Source organism: Lepus europaeus, chromosome 18 (assembly GCF_033115175.1).
Source record: "Lepus europaeus isolate LE1 chromosome 18, mLepTim1.pri, whole genome shotgun sequence".
NCBI classification, from domain to species: Eukaryota; Metazoa; Chordata; class Mammalia; order Lagomorpha; family Leporidae; genus Lepus; species Lepus europaeus.
The window spans coordinates 12,941,408-12,965,794 of record NC_084844.1 but is presented as its reverse complement, the minus strand read 5'-3'; the positions used below and the strand labels follow the sequence as shown (position 1 = coordinate 12,965,794).

General features: G+C 57.0%; 1 protein-coding gene across 3 annotated transcripts in view; it reads right to left on the bottom strand.

The window, feature by feature from the left end:
• The window catches only part of PRKCA (protein kinase C alpha), a 420,895-nt gene that overhangs the window by 1,776 nt on the left and 394,732 nt on the right, over positions 1-24,387 (bottom strand). For 2 of the 3 annotated variants that reach the window (XM_062175255.1, XM_062175254.1), the window contains 3 exons: positions 19,908-19,988; positions 12,295-12,402; positions 9,974-10,114 (listed from right to left, as the gene is read on the bottom strand). In XM_062175255.1, the coding sequence (XP_062031239.1) occupies positions 9,974-10,114; positions 12,295-12,402; positions 19,908-19,988 (330 nt within the window). Of the gene's footprint in view, positions 1-4,318; positions 4,429-9,973; positions 10,115-12,294; positions 12,403-19,907; positions 19,989-24,387 lie in introns of those variants that run through there. The other variant, XM_062175253.1, reaches the window with a different exon arrangement.

Sequence of the window (24,387 nt, the reverse complement as noted above, 5' to 3'; positions counted from 1 at the left end):
TGAACCAGGCATTCCTGTTTTTAAGCTGTCTTTAACAGAGGGCAGCTCGAGGTTACCTGCCTCCACTTTCCTCATCTGTAAAGTGGGCATAGTCCTGCCTACCAAGCCTAAGAGTTTTGCATTGGACCTAGCAGGTGGTGAGAGTTCCACCTGCAGGAGGGGACGCCCAAAAGCTTGCAGAAAATGAAATTATGATTGTTTTGGTACGATTTTTTTTTTTGGAAATACATGCATTTTAGGTCTTCAAAAAAGTTTATGAAAAATGCAAATTCTGAACAAACTGCACAGATTTCAAAATATTCTTTGCACCAAGATAAACTGCCTATTATACGCCGTTTCTCCACGAAGCACCCTCGGAATGCTGAGTTTCCCTAAGGCCAGCCTAGTCGGCAGGGCCGTCCTTTCTCACCTTCTCTACCTTCTAGAAGGTTTTCGTGAGAAGCCACTTGCACTGCACTTTGCCCACCCATTTTTCATCAAAGCTTCCGCCTAAGGACTTGCCGAGGTGGAAACTGTAGCTTCAAAGGTCTTCCTGGCCGACAGCTTTTCTTTCTGGGGATGTTTTCATCTTAATAAGCAACCATCTACTCTGCACCCAGGGTGATTCCCACCACAGGGACTGGTGTGGGTGTGTGGTGGGATGAGGGGGGATGGGGTTCTTTGGGGACCTCCAGGTGACCCTTTGGTGACCATGAGGCCTGCTCATGCGTCATGCGGGTGACACAGCAACGTTTCCACCCTCTCTCCACACGGTTCCCAGGCGGCTGTCCCTCAGAAGAGCACAAAGCGCTTCAAAGCCCAAGTCAGCTGGGGCGGGGCACCCACACGCAGGCTGTGGGAAGCAGGGGCAGGGCACCCCACACGCAGGCCGTGGGAAGCTGGGGTGGGGCACCCCACACAGGCCGTGGGAAGCTGGGGTGGGGCACCCACACGCAGGCCGTGGGAAGCAGGGGCGGGGCACCCCACACGCAGGCCGTGGGAAGCTGGGGTGGGGCACCCCACACAGGCCGTGGGAAGGAGAGGGACACCCCACACGCAGGCCGTGTTAAGCAGGGAAGCGGCTCTTGTGGAAATGAGTGGGGAGGGGCTGTATTCAGGGGCTGGTCTGTGATTCATCAGTTAGACGGGAACCAGTGTCCACAGAGGTGCCACGTTTAGATGCCACAGTGATGACCCTAACAACTAAGGAAACTGTCCTCCTCTGGATGCACTAGTGGCTCTCAGCTAGGGACGGTTTTGTCCCATGGGAAGCCCATATCTGACTGTGGTGACTTGGGCAGGTGCTGTTACTGGCATCCATTAGATAAGGCCAGGGATGCTGCCAAGCAACCTGCAAGGTGTGAACACACACACCACACCACACCACACACACACGACACCCACCCACACCACACATGCGGCACATACACCCTCCACCCACACCACACACACACCACCCACACCTCCCACTGTGTTAGTGGCTCAGAGCCTGGAGGGTGCTGCTGCCGAGAACCCTGAGTGTGGCCAGGCTATGGGTGAGGCTGAGTGGGCCCTGAGCATGGCGTGAGGGCCAATAGGACCTTAGGCAGGGACGGTCCCCTGTGAGTGCAGGAGGCCAGGGGAAGCAGCACGAGCAAGGGGGACAGCCGGGGGAGCTGGCTTGGAGGGGAGCATCCTTTGGGAACCTGATGTATCCAGCCCATTGCCCGGAGGGACCCGACTGAGTCCTCTGTCCCTCTCCTGCCACTCGGGAACCAGATGAGCCAGTCGGGGTAGCAGGGAGAAAACCGACAAGGCAAGACCGCAAGTGCCCGGAAGGAAGAGCACGGCGAGCCGAGCAAACTCCTCCCTCTCCCGGGCCGGCTGGACGGCTGCCTGTCTAGCTCCGGGTTTATCGATTTGTTCTGAGAAAACACGCAGGGGGCCAAGCCTTTGTTTGCAGACTGCCTTTATGACGCCCACAAATCACCTCGCTATGGGAAGTTTCCGAAATGAAAAGCAGAGGAAAAGGCAAGTGCCCAAGATGGTAAAAGAGGAGCACGTGACCGCCGCCGCCAAGGATGGAATGGAGACCTGAGGACGCCCTGAGGCCTTTAGTGTCCTATGGACAGGGCAGAACGTGCCCCTGGCCACAGCCTCAGGCTCTGACTGCTGCTGACTGTGGGCAGAGGGAGTGGGAGATGCTGGGGCCAAGGTCACTGCCGTGCAATCACACCGAGTGACAGTGGCCCTGCGAGCCTCAAGCGCTCACCACCGCAGACTCCTCCAAATCTCTGGGATTTTTCCCTGTTCTCCAAGACAGAGAGATGACATTTCAGCAAAGGAGAGCTGTTCCTAAACTGCTTTACTTTAGATGGAGAAGCCAAGGGGGCAGGGGCAGGCCTAGGGCAAAGCTTCAAGACTGAACCACTGAAGTTCAGACACAGGGACCGTGGGCCGAAAGGGGGCTGCGGGTGGGTGGATCTTCGCAAGCAATGGGGGAGCAAGCTGGAGGTGCACATGTGACCCAAGACTCAAAAGGGAGCCCGTACGAGGATGGCGATTCCTTCTCTGAGCCAAGGAGCGAGGCAGACACGAGCCTTCGGCGCTGTGAAAAGTGCTTATGTTTCCGCTCCAGAGGACCTCTCAACATTTTAAAAATAGCCTTCTCTTAGCCCCGTTAGGTCTAGAGATGGTTTCCCCTAAGTCAAACTGGAGAAGGTGGTCAGCCTCTTGTTCACGTGAACAACTACAACCATCCTCACAGTGATACCACCAGCCCCGCCACCTCTTTGGATCCTCGGGGAAAAGACACGCAGCAGGTTGGACACGCTACCACCTTCCTAACATGGAAGAGATTCTTGTGACCCCACCTCACTCATACCATCAGCTGGATGGGCAATGGGCCTCAGGCAAGATCTTGGATCTGAGCTGGGAGCAGAAGAGGCACAGAGATGAAAGGGTTAAGGGGGTACCCACGGCGCCGGTGCATGAGTGAATGAGCAAGTGAAGGAGATGTGGAGGTGGCCAGCCCGCAGGTGCCCTCCCCCCAATGTCTCAGGGAAGAACAGGAAAGTCATTCCCACAGGAAGGACAGGCTCCTGGTGCCCATGGCAAGGGGCAGACTGGGGCTGCCCACGGCAGAGCTCCTGGCCACCCACACACAGCAGCTGAGAGTGACCCCTGGGGCTGGCCGCCCACACCCTTCGCCAACTGGGCTTTCCATGTAGAACGTGATCCACCATGCAAAGGAGGCGAGGCAGAAAACAAAGGCGAGAGCAGCAGGAGGCGGCCTCTCCGCACGGTGCAGGCGCCTGAGCCCAGTGCAGTCCCTCTGGTCCCCTCTGAGGCTGTCTCGTGCTCACTGGCCGTGTGGACCCAAGGGAAAGCATTGTGAGGGGAAGGGCCAGAGACCCAACCCCCAGGGCCTGGCTTTGGGCAAAACCGGGACCTGAGCACCTGCCTTCCAAGGTGCCGTGCGGGCGGAGGGGACGTGTGTGTGCGCGTGCGCATGAGAGCCTTTCTCAATGGCGAGGCACGCGGCATGTATCCAGCATGCACAAGGCGCGTGATGTGTGTCTATGTGCACTATGAATGATCTCCTTCCCTGTTCCACAGCTCTGGGTCCTGGGATGGACTCTTTTGCTGTTTTTCACATTCCCATCCATTCGGTAAAATCATCCACTAATAAAGTGAAGCTGGGCGGAGTCTGGCGTAGTGAGCACCACGGGACAGGCCTGGTGGGGTCCGGGACCACAGAGCTTCCCGACCACGCCCCATGTGGCAAAAGGCCCGCTCCCAAACCCATGCAGGGCACAGGTGACTGGGGGACGCAGAGGTCGGCTTCTCAGCTGTGAGTCTCACCTGTGGGAGGCCATTGGGCATGAGCAATACATGTGCATTGGCCTTGACCCTGCCCTGTGCCTCGGGGTCTCTGTCCCATGGCATGTGACCCAGGTCACTGGCACAGGAACACGGACTAGCTCAAAACGCCAGCCGCTAAGAAGCCAAACCAAACCAGCCCCAAAGAGCAGGAAGAGCTCAGGACAAGCCGAGCACGAGGTAGTGCAGAAGCGTGGAAAAAGGAAACGCAGATAAGTGAGGGCGTCTCCTGCGCTTGGCAGGTGCAGCAGGCTGTGCTATGTCTCAGGCGCATTTCAAACCCCAGTGCTGGGGGTGGCCGCAGTTCTTGCTGCGGCCCCACGGACGGCATTGTCACTGTCTCCATTTGTGTTCATGGCCGGCTGCGCTGGGCTCCCTGGGTGGCAGTGCCCACGCTGGCCTGCTCTGCCTCTGGAGCTTGGCATGCCAGGCAGGGGGGACCTCCGTGCAGAACCCACACAAGCAGGGGCACGCCGTTAAGAGTTAGAAATGGGGTTAGTTTGCTCGTTTAGTCACCCAAGGTTCTGGAAATGTGCTCACCGAAGGCCTGGATGCCCACTGAAGCCAGTGCGTTTTGGTACAGACAGTCTGGAGAGTGAGAAGGGACACAGAGGAGAGGATTTGGAGAACAGTCAGTGCCTGGCCTTGGCTCAGGAGTGGCCATGAACAGAACGCCACAAACCCCCGGGGGCTGAGGCGGGAAAACCTCCCAGACACAGCACATGGTGCGGAACATGGGACAGCCGTGCTGTGTGTGCGTTCACATGTACGCGTGACTCTCTGGAGGGTTATAGAGAAGACAGGAGCAGTGGGACCGGAAGCTGGCGCCACAGAGACAGCATCTTTCCTTTGACAGCCTTCCCTGCTGCTCGGCTGCTATTTCCCCTCCCAGGGAATATTTAATCCCAGTCTTGAACAAGAGGGATCGGGGCCTCCCTCACCTTCTGCTAACGTCGCCTGTGGCGAAGGACTGGAGATGGGCGCTGGCTTCCTGGGCAAAATTACCCAGCACTGGCCGCCTTGGCCTTGGAGCCATCTCGGAAGAGCAGGTTTGCCGGAGGGAGGCTATGATTCGGGGGACGTCGCTGACCGACGCGGGCCATCAGCCACCCGCGGAACAAGAGAGAACCACGTGCGGATGAGAGCAAAGGTTCTGGCTAATCTAATCATGCATTGCATCTGCTATTTCTTTCTATTCATGGCCAGCATAGGGGACTTCCGGCTGCTTTTCCCAGAATGGGGTAGAATGGCCTTCCCTGTCAGGGACCTTGACACAGGCGCTTGTGTGCTCACCCCGAGGCACTAGGAATGTGTGTCTACGGCGGCACGCACTGCTGGGCTCCTGAGGCTCCCCCCAGCGCCGCGCACTCATCTTGGTCATCAAACCTCTCACATCTTCCATCTTCTCTTCTGAGCAGACAAGTATTGGAGATGGCAATTATCCAAGATAGGAAAGCGGCTTGGCGCTCTCTTGGACTGGCTGGAAGGCTTAAACCACACCTACATGTGTGCAGATACGACACAGTCTAGTCTCCAGGGGCCGGCCGGGTTTCCACGCGGCCGGCAGAGCTTCTCAAGTCTCGATAATTGCCATTTTAGTCAGTGTCACCGTTACTGGCTCTGCGGGAAGCCACTCCGCCTTAGCAGGTAACTGGTGAGACGCAGCCTACGGTACAGCGTCAGCCAGTCGCCCCAGGACCCACACTGTACCCAGACAGCTGCTAATCTATAGAAATAACCGTTCAGAGCAACTCCGAGAGGAGCAGAGTCCCAGGAGCCGTCCTCACTTGCAGGGGACACACAGAATGACTCGGGTGTAAAGAGAGTTCCACCTGCAACTCACTCTCAGACGTTGGGGGGGAAAACACACCGCGTGCGCGTCTACACACTCAGGTGCCGAGGGCAAACAGAGAACGAAGCCAACAGTCACGTGTTAACACTCGGGGAGGCAGGAACCCTTGATGCTGTTTCCCCAGCTCATCGGCAAGTCTCAAACTAGAAATTATTTCAAAATAAAATTTAAAAAACCTACTCGACGACACCATCTTTGATAATTAAGCTGTATTAAGCTCTCGAAGCAAGCTTATGGCCCTAAAATAAAGGGCTCCGTGGTGACTTCAGCTGGGAGCCCTCGCTCTGTGTTCTCACTGCAGACACCCGCGCTGGTCCTCACTGCTCCTCCTCTCTCCAGCTCGTGCTGCAAGGGTGGCGACGTCCTGACCGCACGTGTTCTATTTTTTCCCAGTCTCTTTCTAACAAAATAACCACAGTAATTTCCCAAGGAAGACCACTTTCAAAGTGTGTTGCCTACCTTTCGGCTCAGGAATATATTTCTTGGTGTTAGCGGTGTAGATTAATTTCCCTCTAATAACCATTTAAGGACAGAACACGGTCCTGGCTTGCCTCTGCACCAGCTGTTCTGTTCTTTGGTACTGATGGGTAGAATTCAGAAAGAGAAAAATCAAGTGGCTTTATGTTTCCAGTATCTGTAGCCACGGCTCCCTGTGGCCAGCAGGGTGAGTGGAAATTTGCAGAGTGGTCTTGGTCATTGTATTCACGTGAGTAAGGAATCGAGGTGAGAGCTGGCAAAACTCAAACTGCACACGGATGGGGCTCCTTGGGGATTGGGGTTTGCTGCTGAGAACGCGAGGCAACTGCCAAGCTGGCCAGCCCCGGGCCTGTGGGGCAGAGGACCCTCGCCGCTGGCTTCCTGGGTGGGTGGGTGGGGGTCAGCAAGACCAGAGTGTGGGGGCCTTTTCCCCCAGGGAGGAGGTGACAGGTACGGGAGGGCTCAGCCCAGCTGCGGCTGCTTCTGTTCCATGAAATAAACCAGCGCACGAAAGGCTCTATCCGGCCAAACCATTATTTCACGTTCTAGAAAATCAGCTGGGCTGGACTCTCCCACTGCTGGCCGCTACGGGATATGCTCTCCCCTCACCCTGGGTCCCCAGACTCACAGCCCATCAAGGGGCAACAGCCAGAGTCCTGCACACCGGACCCCGGTCGCTCTCCTCCACGTGTGACCTCACGCAGATCCTGACCTGGAAGTGGCCGCGAGCCGGCAGTGCTGTACGGAGCCCCTGATGGAGCACGGTGCTGTGAAACGTCCCTCGTTTGGGAGCTCCGTTTTGCATGCCCTTTGGTCTGAAGGTGCGCTTCATCAGCGGCATTGCAGAATCTGACATCCGATGGAAACCCCAGTTGCTATAGCAAGCTCTGTGATGTCTGGCCGTGGAACGCCTCGACCCTCCTGAGGGTCGCTGATGCTGGAATAATTTCTCATTGGAGCATGAAAACAAGAAAACGAAGATGAGATGAAGAGGACCGACCCTGGTTCCACCAGCATAACCTTGGTCTCCGAAGCACCCAGCAGACGACGGTGAGGCCCAGACTCCCCCCGTGGGTCTTTTATCTGTGGCATGGGCTTCACTCCATGGGAGCCGGGAGCTGCGCTGTGTGTGGGAACGGCTTCCGGCCCCCAGTCGGATACATCTCAGAGAAACTGAGTCATTGGCAGTGGATGAAGAAAATGTACCTGGCAAGCGCCGAGACAACAAGGCCCGTCAGCCAGGGCTGGCACTCGGCTCTGCTACGCGGGAGGCAGTGCCCTTGGCTGACTGCCTGCGCCCCGCACCTGCTCCGCAGAGCTCGGCTCCGGGTTTCACCTGCAGACCCTGGCACCTTTTCAGTTAGCTCCATGTGGGGACCCGCGTCACAGGAAAACTGGGATTCCTCTCTGGCTCCCCTGTGGGCCCCTGCAGGCCCGACCTCGGTTATCTTCTTGTGAGAACATCCCATAGGCTGCGCAACAGCGCATGGTGTGGAGTCTCCACTCAAGCCTGGCAGGGGCCGACAGACCGACGTGCTGGGTGCCCTCAGCCGACAGGTGGCCCGGCCTCTGGACGTGGGGAAAGCGAGCCCTGCAGCGGCTCTTCGCAGCTCTCTTGGGGACCTGAATTGTCCCTGCTCATCTCTTTGCCCTCAGGCCTCTCACCAACGGCTCCTGACCCTCAGTGCCCCTCGCACTCCCCTTGCTGTCCTGTCCATCATGCCTTGCCAGCGCCTCTGGGCTCGGGCTCTGCAGCAGGCCGTGGGCTTGGTGCTGCAAGCAGTCGGGGCCCCTCGCTTCCTACTGGTCACAGCTCTCCCGGTCACGGCCAGGGCCTTTCACAGGCACCTTTGGCTTCGGGGCCCTGGTCCTTGCTCTCCACTCGGTTCGTGAGTTCAGGGACTGGTCCTCCACAGCCAGAGGCCACATCCACCTCCTTTGGGTCCAGCTCTCAGTTAAGGAGATCCAGTGAACCGATGACAGCAGCGCTCCGAGAATAAAAAATAAACACACACTGTCCACAGCCCGGCAGCCTGCCATGGACGCCACTCTGCTGCCAGCGATGTCCGCGGCCCCCAGGGGCCACATCGTCCTCTTGTTTGAACCCACTGGTGAGCTTAGGGCCCGAGAGTCACAGAAGCAGGAGACGGCACTAACCATGCCACACGAGTTCGGCTCTGCAGCGCGCGTGGCCCTCCGGAAAGCTGCTGGGACACTCTGCCTCACCCCCTAAAGCAAGCTGAGCGTGAGTGTGTCCACTCCAAGCTGGGTTTGAGACGCTCCTGATCCTTTTCCCGTTTTCAATCGAAACGGCAAATAAGTAAGAAAGGGAAAAGGGGAGAGAAGAGACGCCCTCGCAGGGTTTTCTCCCGAGGCGTGTCCCGTGTCCGCCATCATCCCGGCCACTGCCCAGCCCTTGCCTCCGAGGCCAATTGTGTACACGGAGGGGCAGGCACCCGTGAAGCCCTCCAGGAATCTGTGTCCAGGGCAGACGTGGGAGGGCCCTGTTGGAAACGATGACTCGGGAGGAAGTCGACTGACCTGATTAATTTTAGTTTTTCTTAGTCTGTGCTAAGAATATCCGAGAGAAACAAAGCAGAGTGGGCTCGCCCGCCGCAGCCTTATTCTGGGAGGAGGGGACTCGCAGGGGCTGTGGACATGGCGCTGCTGCTCTAAGAATAGACCCAGGCGTGGCGCCCCCTGCGCCTGCTCACGGGCACCCATCACAGGAGACAGATCTGGGCCGAACCAACGCGGCGGACGGTCCTGGAACTGACAGAGGAGCAGAGGGCTCTCTGTGTGGTCTTGGTGGGGAGGCGCTGTGGGCGGCTGCCCGGCCCTTGGATCTGCGTGTGGGGAAAAGCAGGACTTGGGACACGGCCAATGGCAGGTGGCGTGAGCGAGGAGGTTGACATCTTCACGACGCCTAGTTTAGCCAGAGAAACCCGGGAGCGCCTCAGAAAGCTCACAGCAAAGATGTTTTAACTTTGGTGCAAAAAATTTTGGAATCCATGCATGGTTTTTTCATACTATGGACTCCCATGAGCTGTTTGATGTATCCTTTTATAAAGATCAAGAGAGGCACGCACTGGCTGTCACCAACGAGTGCCAGCCACCAGGCCCTCACTGGAGCACTGGTGCAGGGGAAAAAGACACAGACTCCATCCTGGCTCCTCTCCCCCGACCTGCCAGCTGTGTGTCCTCCAGAAAGCTACTCAGCCTCTCTGTGCCTAGGTTCCTCAACAGTAAACCAGGGACAACAGCATCCCTTGGACAGGGGTGTTGGGAGGTGTCAATCACTTAATATTCATAAAGATCTGAGAACAGTGCCCGCCTCCTAGTGTTTGTTAAATAAATGAAGACAACGGGGACCCCACAGAGGGAGTCTGAAGGAAGGCGTCCACGTCCGAAGCGGCAGTGGCCAGCGTGAGAGCTGCACCCGGGCCCCACCAGGGAGCTGCCAGAGACTGTCCCTGAGTGCCAGGCGGAGCCAGGGAGCTGGGCACAGGTGCAAGGCCTGTGTCCTGCCCAGGACTCAGGGCGGCGAGCACAGCTCTGCTGGCTGTGGTCCAGGAAGTCCCGCCCCAAAGCAGCCCCGCCCCACTCCCTCTCTGCAGGGGGACCTCTCCTACTGGCACCCTCCACAGGGCCCAGGGCTGAACACGAGGCTGCCGCTCGGCCGTTCTCCGTCCCCTGCAGAGGCCAGGGTCACGGGGCCTCCTCTCCCTGAGACAGAGGGCGGCTGGGACACCCCCAGAAGGAGGAGAGAGGGGGCTCGGGAGAAAGGCTGCTCTGTGCACTCACCACTTTGGGCTTGAACGGCGGCTGGATCTCCCTGTTCTCCAGTTTCTCCCAGTCGATCCTCCGGAAGAAGGCGTGTTCCCTCACGTCCCGCTCTCCCTCGGGCCCGCAGCCCAGCCGCTTGGCCGGGTGTTTGGTCATCAGCTAGGGGCGGAGGGAGGCAGAGAGAGCATTGGGTGACCGTGGTATCTGGGCGACCGCGCCTTCCCCCTGCGCCGCTCGGCCTGCAGCCCCGGCCATGGGGATGCTGGGACGGCGTCTCAGGGTGCTACCCCAGAGACTCAGGGGCTCACGGGGAGTGACGCCCACTCACAGAACATGAAGAGAACGGGACTTTTCACCCTAAGGGCAAAGGGCAGCAGTGTGGACGAATGCAACCAGAACGTGCCAGATGGAATGAGAACGACTTAAACAGGGATCTTTGCACTTTCTGTGTGTAGCATTGCCGCACTGAGGGGCACAACATCCGAGCCCTACCTACTGCGGCACTGTGATGGCGTCGGTCAACCTCACGGGTTAGGAAGACAGAGGCTGCGCCGAGGATGGAGACTTGGGTCACCGGCCATGTCTCCGGCAGGACACGGTGGCCAGCACTGCCCGGGCGCTCTCTGCAGGCAGGAGCCACTCGGCCCTGGCCTTGCATCTCATCTAAGCACCCCACCTTTGAAAGGTCCATGGCAGACACTGCCCAGATGCCCAGATGAACCAGCTGACACTTGACCATGAAAAACCAGCCCGTCACCCCGCATTTCCGTTCCCAGGCACTGCCTGCACAGGACTGTGCTCCTGTGTTCACCAAGACACACGGCCCACGAGGCTCATGGCAGCGCACTTGTAGTCTCAAACCAACATGGAGAAACTGTACCAGCCACCTGCTGTGCAGCAGGCAGTGCGGACAACCCCACCAGCCACCTGCTGTGCAGCAGGCAGTGCGAACAACCCCACCAGCCACACGCTGGGGAGCAGGCAGTGTGGACAGCCACCCACTGTAGAGCAGGCAGTGCAGACAACCCCACCAGCCACACGCTGGGGAGCAGGCAGTGCGGACAACCCCACCAGTCACACGCTGGGGAGCAGGCAGTGTGGACAACCCCACCAGCCACACGCTGGGGAGCAGGCAGTGTGGACAGCCACCCGCTGTAGAGCAGACAGTGCAGACAACCCCACCAGCCACCTGCTGGGGAGCAGGCAGTGTGGACAACCCCACCAGCCACACGCTGGGGAGCAGGCAGTGTGGACAGCCACCCGCTGTAGAGCAGACAGTGCGGACAACCCCACCAGCCACCTGCTGGGGAGCAGGCAGTGTGGACAACCCCACCAGTCACACGCTGGGGAGCAGGTAGTGTGGACAACCCCACCAGCCACATGCTGGGGAGCAGGCAGTGTGGACAGCCACCCACTGTACAGCAGACAGTGCGGACAACCCCACCAGCCACATGCTGGGGAGCAGGCAGTGTGGACAGCCACCCACTGTACAGCAGACAGTGTGGACAACCCCACCAGCCACCTGCTGGGGAGCAGGCAGTGTAGACAACCTCACCAGCCACCCGCTGTGGAGCAGGCAGTGTGGACAACCCCACCAGCCACCTGCTGGGGAGCAGGCAGTGTAGACAACTGCACCAGCCACCTGCTGTGGAGCAGGCAGTGTAGACAATCGCACCAGCCACCCGCTGTGGAGCAGGCAGTGTAGACGATCGCACCAGCCACCCTCTATGGAGCAGGTAAATGAACTGTGATGTGTTCACAGGATGGAGCACATCAGGGCTACATGAGAGGTGGAGCTATACCCGCACACAGTGGTGTGGCTGCGTCTACACTCACTAGGTTGAGTGAACGAAGCTGGGCCCCACCTGTGCAAGGCTCGGAACAGGCAAGACTCATCCATGCCCACAGAAGTCAGGGTACCGTGTTCTGAGGGTGGGGTACTGTTAGCTGGGACATGGGAGCATTTGCTTTGTGAGACTTTGCTAATCTACCCACTGACAACTGGGAAGTTGCCTCTCAAACACAGAGAAACCAGCAGAGGAGTGCCCAAGGCCCACCCAGTGAGGCAAGAGAACAGAACTAACACCTTCCAGGGCCTGCGATTGCCTCTGGGCATCCCTGCCACGATTTTCTGAAATGAAGTAGAAACAAGGGAGTGGAACAAGGAGGTGACCAGGCCAGAGTCCTGGGAAGTTCCGCACTCTCCCTACCACACACCCAGGCTCGATCCCACCAGGGCGCAAGGCTGTGGGGTGGGACTACAGTATTTCCACTGTCGCTCTTACAGGTGTCGGGGAGGGGCGCCTCCGTGCTCACCAGAGCAAGCCCACACCACTTACCCCCTTGCAGATGGAGACGGCCTCCTTGGACAAGGATTTTGGGTAGGAAACGTTGTGCTCCATGATGGACTGAAACAGCTCATCTTCGTCCTCGCCATCAAAGGGAGGCTACCCCGGAAAAGAGACAGGAAAGCAATCAGAGGAGGAATTCATGGCCATGGTCATTCCCGTGGCGCCTGGAACTCCAATTCAGTCCCAGGAAGCAGGACCCAGGTTTTTGACACCCCAGGCTGCAGAGTGAGCTCAGTGAACTTGTGGGTTTGTCTGATTATCTCTAATTTTTAATTAGATTGGCGGTTGTATACTTTTTTTTTTCTTCTTCTCTCCCTTGAATTAGCTTGCCCTGGGCAATCGAAACAATATTTAGAGAAAATGTTCTCAAGCAATTCTTTTAATGATTTGCAAATAAATTATAATTAATCCATTAATCTTGTAATTACATGCTGGAAGCCTAATTATGATGAAGTCAGGTTACAGATGGCTTGGGGTTCAGAGGGCAGGGGTGCGTGGAGTGTGAACACCTTCAGTTGGGGCGATGGGGACTTGAGAACATGGGTACCGCGCCCCCTGGTCCAGGAACTCACCCTGGGCCTTCTGACCCGACAGGAGCTGCTCCCACAGTGGCAGTGAGGGGAGCTGGGCTCCCACGGGGCACCCCCTTGTCCTCCCTACTGGGTTTACCATCGCCACCTGGAGGGAGACAGACCTGGAGAAGCCTCCAAGCCGCTGTCCACAGGCGTGGGCTGACCTCTGCCACGCGGTTCTCCACCTTGTGACGGGGATCGTAGTGAGTGTGTAGAGCACCTGCGGCTTTGTGTGGGGCCCAGTAAGTGTCCAGCGAAGGGTACCTGGCTGTGTTGTTACGAAGGTAGGAGAAGCCACCCCTGACTTGGGGAGGAAAGTCGGAGGTGAGGAAGACCTCCAATCCCCCCCCCCCCCCCCCGGCTCCACATATCTGGGGTCTGTCCCATCACATGGGGGGAAGGGATTTCAGGAAACAATTGGTGTTGCCCTTTGGCTCGGCACAGAGAAGGCAGATCAGGGCCACCCCGTCCAGACTCCTCCAGGGTTCACCCTAATGTTCCCTCTTCAGGGGCAAGAGCAATCAGGTAGGGTTCAGACAGGGACAGAATCAGGTTCCAATTTAAAGTCTATCAGCACGGGGTTGTGGTGCAGTGGATTAAGCCACCACGTGTGGTTCTAGCATCCCATATCGGAGAGCTGGTTTGGGTCCCAGCCACTCTGCTCCTGATCCAGCTTCCTGTTCATGCACCTGGGAGGCAGCAGGTGACGGCCCAAGTATTTGGGTCCCTGCCACCTGCCCGGGAGACCTGGATGGAGTTCCTGGATCTTGACCTCAGTGTGGCCCAGCCTTCGCAGTTACAGCCCCTGGGAAGTGAGCCAGCAGACGGAAGATTCCTCCTCTCCCCACTGCCTCCCCTCTCCTCCTCTTCCTCCTTCCCCCTCCCACCACTTCCCTCTGTCGCTCTGCCTTTCAAATAAATTAATCTTCGCAGAAAATCTGAAGTCTGTCGTGGTTCCACGGTAGCTGTACAGCTGTCAGCAGGATGTCCCCTCTTGTCAAACTCTTCCCCAAAGTAAGATGGAACATTGAGCCACGGAGACTCTGTCTTCCAGCCACCATACCTAAACCAACCTATTCACTGGACACCCGAGACCAGACCCAGGGAGGTGGGTGGGGCCAGTACACAGGAGCCGTGCCCTCCCCCTGGGGAGGGGAGGTGTCAAGTCTACAAAGGTCCCTCCCTTGGGACCAGGTATGGGAGAGGGCAGGGTAGTGTGACCGATGCCACTTACTTTTTTTTTTGTCTAGAAATGGAAACCAACAGGCCTCTCTGCAGGGGGTCAGGGCCTGGTGTGAAGGATGCTTAATTTGGTGGGAGTGTGTACCTGGGTGAGAAGTCAGGTTAGCCGGCTGAGAGTGACTCAGAGCGGGGCGGGGGCAGCCAGCCACGGTGTCGCCATGGACACCAGGAGCAAGCTGGTGCCCGGGACACCCACACACTGCAGAGAAGAGGCCACAGAGGATGGGGAGTGTCTGGTGCCCCCGACTGTGGGTGGTGGTGGGGGAGTGCACAGCCCCGGGCAGAAGCCACACCACTCTTGTTTTAATCACAAACAAGCCTTCCAAACGCTCCTGGGAAATGTGCACTATGGAAACCACACAGGGTTTTCACAGGGAGGATCGCACGTCCTTCTGTGACTGCTGACCTCAAGATGTGGACCCCTCCACACCCTAACTGCAGGAACAACCCAGGTTCTGCCGCGGCAGTGAACAGCCGAGCGCATCTCCAGAGCTTACGACAACACAGCCTGCTTCTTGCTTCTTGCGACACGTCCACCGGGAGCCAGCAGAGGGGTCTGCTCCGCACAGCCACACAGAGTCATACACGTCCCCCGGCAGAGCAGCCGCCACCCTGGTCTTGCTGGCACAGGCTGGCACGGGAGCTCTGGGCTGTCTTCCTCTGACCCTTAAACGCTCTGGCACCTCCACTTTGCTCTCATTGCTCAGAACTGGTCATGGGGACCGGCGCTGTGGCGTAGCAGGTTAAAGCCCCGGTCTGCAGCACCGGCATCCCATATGGGTGCCAGTTTGAGTCCCAGCTGCTCCACTTGCGATCCAGCTCTCTGGTATGGCCTGGGAAAGCACGGAGAATGGCCTGAGTGCTTGGGCCCCTGCACCCACATGGGAGACCTGGAAGAAGCTCCTGGCTCCTGGCTTTGGCCTGGCCCAGCCCCAGTCATTGTGGCTATTTGGGTGGCAAACCAGTGGATGGAAGAGCTCTCTCTGTCTCTACCTCTGTATATAACTCTGTCTTTCAAATAAATAAAATAATAATAAAAAAGAACTGGTCATGTGCCAGGAAGAACAACCCTGCTCTGTGTTGAGAGGGATGAAGCCCAGGAGCACTTGGTGGACAGCAGTAGCAACCACCGTGTCCAGAACCGTCCCCTGGAGTTCTGTCTTAAATGACGTAATCCTGGGGGGAAGGGGCCCACAAAAGTGGCACTCATGCCCCCTCTACCTAACCACGAATGCTGCTCTCGTCTGTACGTGACCCCCAGGCTTTCTTACACTCTTTTCAGATTGCGATGCGTGAGTGACAGTTCCTGGTCTTTCCCTGATCCATTTTTTTCTCTGCAGCCACTGAAGAGATACACGGTCCCAGGCTGGTTCATCCCTCCACGGTCACCACTGGCTCTGGCACAGGGTTCTAATAGCCAATGCCACTGCAGACATCATGGTGTCCGTATCATTTCTTCCTCTTCTGAGTGACTCCCTAAGCACGGTGGCCAAGGTGTGGGACGGCGCAGTCCAAGGTGCGAGCTTGTTTATGGCTCATGCCAGGTGGCTGCTGGCTCTCAGGCCTTGCTGCTGCAGCAAGCCAATGGTGACAGGTTATAACCATCCCCGTTTTCCTTCCCAGTAATGCCAGCTACTTAGCCTGGGGCCTGGGGCGGGTAATGTGTTGCTAAGACACTCAGGACATGGCATTCTGGCGTGGCTTCTCTCCCCTGTTCTCATGGCTACTTTTTAATTTTTGCAAATCTGAGCTCAATGCTCCACGCTAAGCCACCTGTTAGCAAGTCTTGGGTTGGTGCAAACATTTGCTGCACGGGTTGTAGCCTGTAGCCACCATCGCACCCTGCGATATGTAACGCGCATTTGAAACAGACAAAAGAGGGGTGCTGCTTCAGCCCTGTGCAAACACTTTGCAAGTCACAAGTAAGCGGGCCCCGCTGGGACGGGGGTGGGGGAGCAGCTGCGGGCCACTCAGGCGGAAGCTGCAGTTACTGAGAGGAAGGAGCCCTCACTGGTTCATCAGGAGCAAAGACCAAGCACAAATAACCCTGGCGGCCAGGACTTAACGAGGAGGGCGCTGGTCCCTTCAGGGTGAGTGCCATGGGCACTTGGAGCCACCCCATGCACATCAGAGTGCTGGGGACGTACTCATTACACCCCCAAAGTCATCTCCTGTGTCAAGCAACCAGGAACTGAATAAAGACCCGGGCTCTACACCTGGCTGCCCCCTGGCAACGATCGACACTGCGGGCAACGATTGGTTTTCCTGCTCACCTTCCACCTCCTGTGAATGGCAGAGGACAACCTTAGACCCCGACCCCGTGGCCGGCTTCTTAATCCATGCTACGTTTCAGCGATGGCCTCTACTCCCTGTGCTCGGCCTCTGAGGCCCCTGCAGCTCCGCGGGGCACAGCGGGGCACCCTCAGAGCCTTCCTCATCCTCCCTGGGTCAACTCACAGCCCAGGAATCCATCTCCCTCTGCACTGAGGGGTCAGAGAGGAAGACGAGGAAGGGGCTCCGCACGGCCAGGTGAAGATTCGGACCCACAGAGGCCGCGGTCAGGGTCGGACACAGCACGGGAAGGCGGCATGCGCTGCGGGTGGCGGTTTTGAAGATTGTGACTGTTTTTAATAGAGATCACCTTGGCCTGCAGGGAGGCACACAGGGCAGGCTAACCGGCTCTGAGAAGCAGGACGGGAAATGATGGAAGAGGTCAGGTGTTTGTGGCGTGGAGCAGGAGCCCAGTGCTCCGTGGGGGCTCGAGCGAAGGAGGCAGACTTCAACTAAGGCTTGGAAATCGAGGCCTGGGGGAGGCAGGACTTCAGAATGCACCCTGGGGACTCCCCTGGCACAGCGGAGCTTTCCCGAGCTCGCCCTTGGGGACAGGGTCCTGGCAGGGCGGGGAGAGGAGGGAAGCCAGCCCGGGGAGGGAGGGGTCTCGGCTGCAGGTCCAGCCTCCTGCTGCCAGGAGAGAGTCCGCCCCTGTCCCCACACGTCACGTCGACCGCGACTCCGTCTGACCTGCGACACTTGGTGGTGCAGGAAAAGAGCCTGGTTGTGAACGCAGGGCTTGTTGGCTGGGCTCAAAGCCGAACGTTCAGTGGATCGAGGAAGGGAACGTGCCTTTGGGTGCCTTCAGGAGCAACCTGGCTCCCTAGGGGCTGGTCAGAGTCAAAGTTTATTATTAAAACTTTAGAGAGGCGAAATGAACGTGGACGTGGGAATCTGAGATTCCCCAGTGGCTGCCTGTGACCTGACTTTCTGTGTTTCCACAATGAGACATGGGGCCTACTGAGAATGCCTAGAGCGGGAGACAGAATCAAGACACATCACAGGCGAACCAATGAGTCTTCTGTTACCAACCGAGTCTTACGGCACCGAGAACCGGTGATCAAACGCGGGCTAGAACTTCAGAGCTTGCAACGTCAGACAGGGTCAGCATCTAAGAGGGCTAGGACACAGTGCGAGAGACACGTGGGCGAGGTCGAGGACGGCTTCCCATGCCGGAGCGAAAGCCAGAGCCGTGCGATGACCTCCACACTCTCATGGCCACGGCGCCTCCTCCCCCCGCTGCAGCCCACTCTGCTCCAGCCACACTGCCGGCTTCCTCGCCATTTGTTAGTCATAGCCACATCCTGCAACCTCAGGGCCTTTGCACTTGCTGTCCCCCTGCCTGGATACTCCACCTCCAGCTATGCACACAGACATCTCCTCCCTCTCTCCCAGTCCTAACTTTCTATTCTATGTTGTTCTTTCTGACCATGCTAGCTAACACTTCCATGCCACCCCAGCACTCTCTTCTTTGTTTGCATTATACCTTTCTTTTCTTCTTTACCATATCACTATCAAATATTTCCATTATCTGACTAGTCTCTCGTCACTCTCTTCTGCAAGCTTCATGGGCATAAAGGTGTTTTTTCTTTCTGTGCACACAGAGAGTGTCCACCGATACGTGTGGATGAACGACCAGCAGCTGGGACATGTGGAGAGGGTGGCTTCTCCCTGGAGATAGACTACATTGGGCGCAGCTCTGCAGCTCACCTGGGCGCCTCTTTCCATCATCGTTTGCTCAGGCTCTTGGCTAAGGAGAGTTAACCCCCGCCCCTGGCACTTGCGTTCATGTGCAAGGAATTATAAGACGCTACCCAGGATGGGCTCATGCTTGGGTCTAAAGGCAGAGGTCAGCCAGGTGCTTGCCAAACCCGCCCCCTCTGGCCGAGCGCCGAGATGGGCTCGGCCCTCCTGGGTCTTGTGAGGCCAGGGTGCCAGGGGAAGGCAGGCAGGAGTGACAAAGCCACTTGAAGGCCTGGCCCCTAAAGCATTCAGTGCGACTCTCCCGTCTCCCAGGTGGCTGAAAGGTGGGGAGTCAGTGGGGAGAAAGATGGTGGGAGAACCCGGCTTCTCGGACCACCAGGTGGGTGGGCCTCCCGCCCTCTGCCACGCAGGACTATGCGGGCAATGTGAAATAGATCTGTGCTTTTTGTTAGTAAGCCACTGAGGGGCTGGCACCGTGGCTTAACAGGCTAATCCTCTGCCTTGTGGCGCCGGCACACCGGGTTCTAGTCCCGGTTGGGGCGCCGGATTCTGTCCCGGTTGCCCCTCTTCCAGGCCAGCTCTCTGCTATGGCCCGGGAAGGCAGTGGAGGATGGCCCAAGTCCTTGGGCCCTGCACCCCATGGGAGACCAGGAGAAACACCTGGCTCCTGGCTTCGGATCAGCGCGACGCGCCGGCTGCAGCGGCCATTGGAGGGTGAACCAACGGCAAAAAGGAAGACCTGTCTGTCTCTCTCTCTCACTATCCATTCTGCCTGTCAAAAAAATAAATAAATAAATAAAAATAAGCCACTGGGATCTGGGGGCTGTCTGTGTGCACCATTACAAATGCCACTGTGTCACAAGGTGTTAGGCAATAACACACGTGCTTATCTTAGAAGTCACATCCTAAGAGAAGCCTAATTTTCCTGTTCTTAGCAGGAAGTTCAGCTGTGAAAATTACAGCGCATCGCCAAGGGTGAGATAAGAGGAGGTGGGAGAAGCTATTAAAACACTTCTTCAGTTTAACAGTCCTCGTCCTTAAGTAATAATAATAATATCAGTGCTGTACCCGGGCAGGAGCTGGGGCAAATGTGCAGGCAGACTGCAGGGAGCCACCACCCAGCCCCGGGCTGGGAGACACTGGAAACTGACAGTGGCCAGGGCCGTCAGCAACCCAGGGGGCATGTGTGCAGTGTCGACGCGCCGGATGTGGCTTTCAACCTGGGAGCTTCTGTGACCAGATCATGTCCGCGCCTACCGGCATAATCTACTCCCAGGGGGATTTCTGCCTCCTCCACCAGCCGTGCTACACTGCCGGGTCTGGTGCTCACTGCCCCAGAAGAGCGGAAGAACTCACATGACCCAGCAATCAACACACACAAAAGCACAGTGAGGGGCTGGCACTGTGGCGTAGCGGGTAAAGCTGCCGCCTGCAGTGCCGACATCCCATATGGGCAATGGTTCGAGTCCCAGCTGCTCCACTTCCCATCCAGCTCTCTGCTGTGGCCTGGGAAAGCAGCAGAAGGCGGCCCAAGTCCTTGGGCTCCTGTACCCATGTGGGAGACCCAGAAGAAGCTCCTGGCTCTGGATCAGTGTGCCTCTAGATGTTGCGGCCCTCTAGGGAGTGAACCAGTGGATAGAAGACCTCTCTCTCCCTATCTCTCTTCCTCTCTCTCTCTCTTTCAAATAAAATAAATAAATCTTTTAAAAAAAACAAATAAAAAAAAAAACAGGATAACACAGTGAACGTTACCTGCCCAGCCAGCATCTCATACAGCAGGACGCCGTAGGCCCACCAGTCCACGGATTTGCCGTACGGCTGATAAGCGATGATCTGCATGGAAACAAACACGTTGGTTACATCTACAGGTAAATCACACAGCTCCTGTTGGGACAGGTGAGTCCAGCGAGCACTGATACACTGCTCATCCAGACAAGGCCATCATAAGCTCTGTCTTCGATTTCTACGCCTAGGCAAGGGGCCCTGGGAGACAGACACACAGGGAGCCATCCACCATGCGGTTCACTGCCAACAACCCGTCCTGGGACTCTGCTTCCGGATCCATGCGGGGGTGCCACGGCACGGGTCTGAAGGTAGGTTTAGTTGTTCTCACTGGGGAAAAATGTTTCCACACTGAGGGGCATTTACTTTTCGGAAAATGCCAGGGGTCGGTCAGCACTAGGGTTTGACGCATGGGATGCTCGAACTCCAACATCAAAGCGCAGTGTTATGAAAAGCCGTAAGAGGACCGATGGAGATGGATGAAAGCAGGAAGCACGGCGGGGTAAGAACTCTAGTTTCCTTGCGTTGCACATAAAGGCTCAGGGAGGCACACTCAGTCTGTTGAATGGGGTCCTAGCGTGTTCTGAAAAGATGCAGGATAGAAGGCCCGGATGCAATATTGGGACTTTGCCTGACTCTTGATCCGAGTCAATCAACTGAAAAAAGAAACTGAGAGGACCAACAAGAGGATGATGCAGTCAGCAAAGGGGGTGACTTACAGCGTTCAGGCAGCATAAAGCTACCGTGGTTAGTCAGACTGTCCTCAGCTAGACAGGAGGGCGTGCATGGGGGAAACACGAGAGACAAGGCACTCACGGCGAAACATCCTCATTTCTACACAATACTTTGAAATGTGCTCTTCAGGGAAAGATGAGTGCGCAAGGATTTTGCTGCATGTAACTATATTTCAAAAGTATTCAAATAAAGCCAGTCCTTGCAACCTATTTGCAATGTATAGTGTTTCAATTTTTTAAAAGATTTTATTTATTTGAGAGGTAGAGTTACATTGAGAGGGAGAAACAGAGAGAAAGGCCTTCCATCCACTCGTTCACTCCCCAATTGGCTGCAACAGCAGAAGCTGGGCTGATCCGAAGCCAGGAGCCAGGAGCCGGGTCTCCCACGTGGGTGCAGGGGCCCAAGGACCTGGGCCATCTTCTACTGCTTTCCCAGGTCATAGCAGAGAGCTGGAGCAGAAGAGGAGCAGCCGGGACTTGAGTTGGTGCTCTTGTATGAGACGCTAGCATTGCAAGAGGCAGCTTAACCTGCTGGGCCACAGCACCGGCCCCGATCAACTGGTTCTGAACACAGGCAGAGCCGAAGCTTCGGTGTTTCTGGGTGAATTATCAGGCGGAGGCTCGGTCATGGCTTTATTTTCTGTCTCTACCCACAAACATCCAGGCGGCTTTCCCATCCCTCTCCTGCACGCAGTGGAGAGCACGTTGCCCAGGTCTGAAAAGCTGTCAGAGGCAAGGGAGTGGGCACCCTGCTTCCGGTCAATGATTCCCAAACCCTACAAGCCAGGGCTGCCTGGAGGGCGTCTTCTTTTAAAAGCCAAAAGGATCCGCTCAGCCACTGGACCGAGGTGACAAAGCCACTCTGACACCACAGTGCCTCCAACCAGAACGACGGGATGGCATTCCGAATCTCACCAGATGACGTTTCCCGGGGAAGTTCATAATCGGTCCCCTCGGTGTGACGCCAGATGAAACGGGGGTTTCCAAAGGTCTGGTACGGGGTGGACGGTGCAGCTTCTAGGTTCCGTTAGATTCACCTTCAGCAGAAAGCATGCATGCCCTCAATGACCAGCTGCTTGTAAATATCTCCCATCAGCCAAAACCTCTGGGCGAAAGGACCACGGTGCTGGAGATACACGGTCAGGTGCACACCACTTAGGAGGTCGCTCTATCACCTCTGCCCCACACTGCCCAGTATGTAGCCAACAGCCACGTGCGGGCCCTGGGCATTTGAAACGTGGCCGTCCTCGCTGACATGCGCTCCAGGTGTGAAACATACATCAGACTTTGCAGACTTAGAACAAAATTGCAACACAGTTCATGGATGACTTCTGCTTTAGGTACAGCAGGTTAAATAAGAGCCATTCCTGGAGCTGATTTCATCTATTCCTTGGCTTTTTTTAATGCTGTGGGTGCTACAGACTGGTTGGGAATGCGGTTTTTCTTCTCTTGCTCAGTGCTGGTCCAGAGGCTCCTTGAGCCACTCTGGTTCTCGACTCTCACTGGCCTGGGAAGGCAGCTTGAGGCTGAAGACAAAGTTCAAAGGCCAGGGAATGGATGCTGAGACTCTTGAGCCCGTCTCTACTGGGGACAGGGGCAGGCGTCTCTGGTGCTCGTGGGCCAGTGAGGGCTTGCAGCCGAGCACGGAGCTGCCCGACCGCCTCGCTGCTCCAGGCCAGCGACGGCAACGATGAATTGGTTTCCCACAACAGAGCGGCTCACAGAAGGAGAGGCTGCCTTGGCGAGAAGGATTGGAGCTGGCAGGCTTCCCCGCAGCGCATGGGAGGTTGAACTTGGCCTCAAAAGGACGCCCGACAGGGCCAGTGCCATTCAGTTTCACTGCTGTTTGTCACGATGAGCCTTATTATTATACCTACATGAGCCAACTGCTCAGGGGGTGTCAGGATGCTACCAATGGCTGCCTGTCTTGTGAAGGGGAGATGTGAATGAGCTTCCTTCCAACCCCGGGCACGGGACCAGAGGGCAGTTTCTCATTTCTCACCAGGCCAAAGGCCTACAGCAGCTCCAGGGAGGTCGCTCCAAGGCCACCCAGCCTCCCGCCCTCTGCCATCCCACACACTCCAAGGGTCTCAGAGTGGATGGGGCTTCAGAAACTTTCCAACTTTGGACAGAACAGACCTGGGAGTGCAGCTCACTTAGCTCAGTTAACCCTTGCCAGACTGTTTCAAAGATGAGGGAATGAGAGGCCACACAGCTTGCCCAAGGTCGCACGGCCGGTACGCTGCACAGCTGGCATTTAAACCTGGCTGTCCAGCTTTGGCATCCACACTTTGGACCATTTATCTATCCTGAAGGTCTGGGCTCCGTGTGGCTCCTCAGATAGCCACGGTGGGCACTGGCCTGGTGAAGGGGCCTTGATGAGAAGGGGTTCACGTGTTTGGCAGGAGGAGCACAGTAGGGAAGCCGGGGAGCCTGCTCACTTGGCAACTCTGGGTCTTCAGCCTTTGTCTTCACGTCGTGAGACCATCAGCTGTGGGGATGCAGACCCATTCTCATTTTCTTGGCTGCACCTCAACTGCTCTCCATTCTTCTTTTTCTTCTTCTTTTTTTCTCTTGACAGGCAGAGTGGAGAGTGAGAGAGAGACAGAGAGAAAGGTCTTTCTTTGCCATTGGTTCACCCCCCCAGAGGCCACTGCGGCAGGCACACTGCAGCCGGCGCACCGCGCTGATCCGAAGCCAGGAGCCAGGTGCTTCCTCCTGGTCTCCCATGCGGGTGCAGGGCCCAAGCACTTGGGCCATCCTCCACTGCACTCCCGGGCCACAGCAGAGAGCTGGACTGGAAGAGGTGCAACCGGGACAGAATCCAGTGCCCTGACCGGGACTAGAACCTGGGGTGCCGGTGCTGCAGGTAGAGGATTAGCCTAGTGAGCTGCAGTGCTGGCCTCTTTATTTTTTTATTTTTTTATTTTTGACAGGCAGAGTGGACAGTGAGAGAGAGAGAGACAGAGAGAAAGGTCTTCCTTTGCCGTTGGTTCACCCTCTAATGCCCGCTGCAGCTGGCGTGCTGCGGCCAGCACACCGCGCTGATCCGAAGGCAGGAGCCAGGTGCTTCCTCCTGGTCTCCCATGCAGGTGCAGGGCCCAAGAACTTGGGCCATCCTCCACTGTACTCCCGGGCCATAGCAGAGAGCTGGACTGGAAGAGGGGCAACTGGGACAGAATCCAGTGCCCCGACCGGGACTAGAACCCGGTGTGCCGGTGCCGCTAGGCGGAGGATTAGCCTGTTGAGCCACGGCGCCGGCCAAGGCCTCTTCTTTTTTTCTAAAGTTTATTTCATTTACTTGAAAGGCAGAATGACAGAGAGGGAGAGAGACAGAAAGAGAGATCTGCCATCTCTTGGTTCATTTCCCAAATGGCTGCAATGGCCGGGGCTGGGCCAGGCAGAAGCCAAGAATCCAGAACTCTACTGGGTGGCAAGGCTGCTGCCTTCCAGGCAATGAGCAGGGAGCTGGATCAGAAGCAGAGCCGCTAGGATTCAACCTGCTACTGTGATATGGGATGCTGGCATTGCAAATGGCAGATTAGCCCGCTGTGGCCCGACGTCGGCCCCGTCCGCCCTTCACTGTGTGTTATAGCTCTTCACCCACGCTTCCGGGGGACACCCTTAAACAAGTGAGCTGACCAAAGAAGGCTCTCTCCCAGCTGACATTACAAAATAACGGCCTTTGCGCATCCAACATGCTCAAGTCCTTCTAC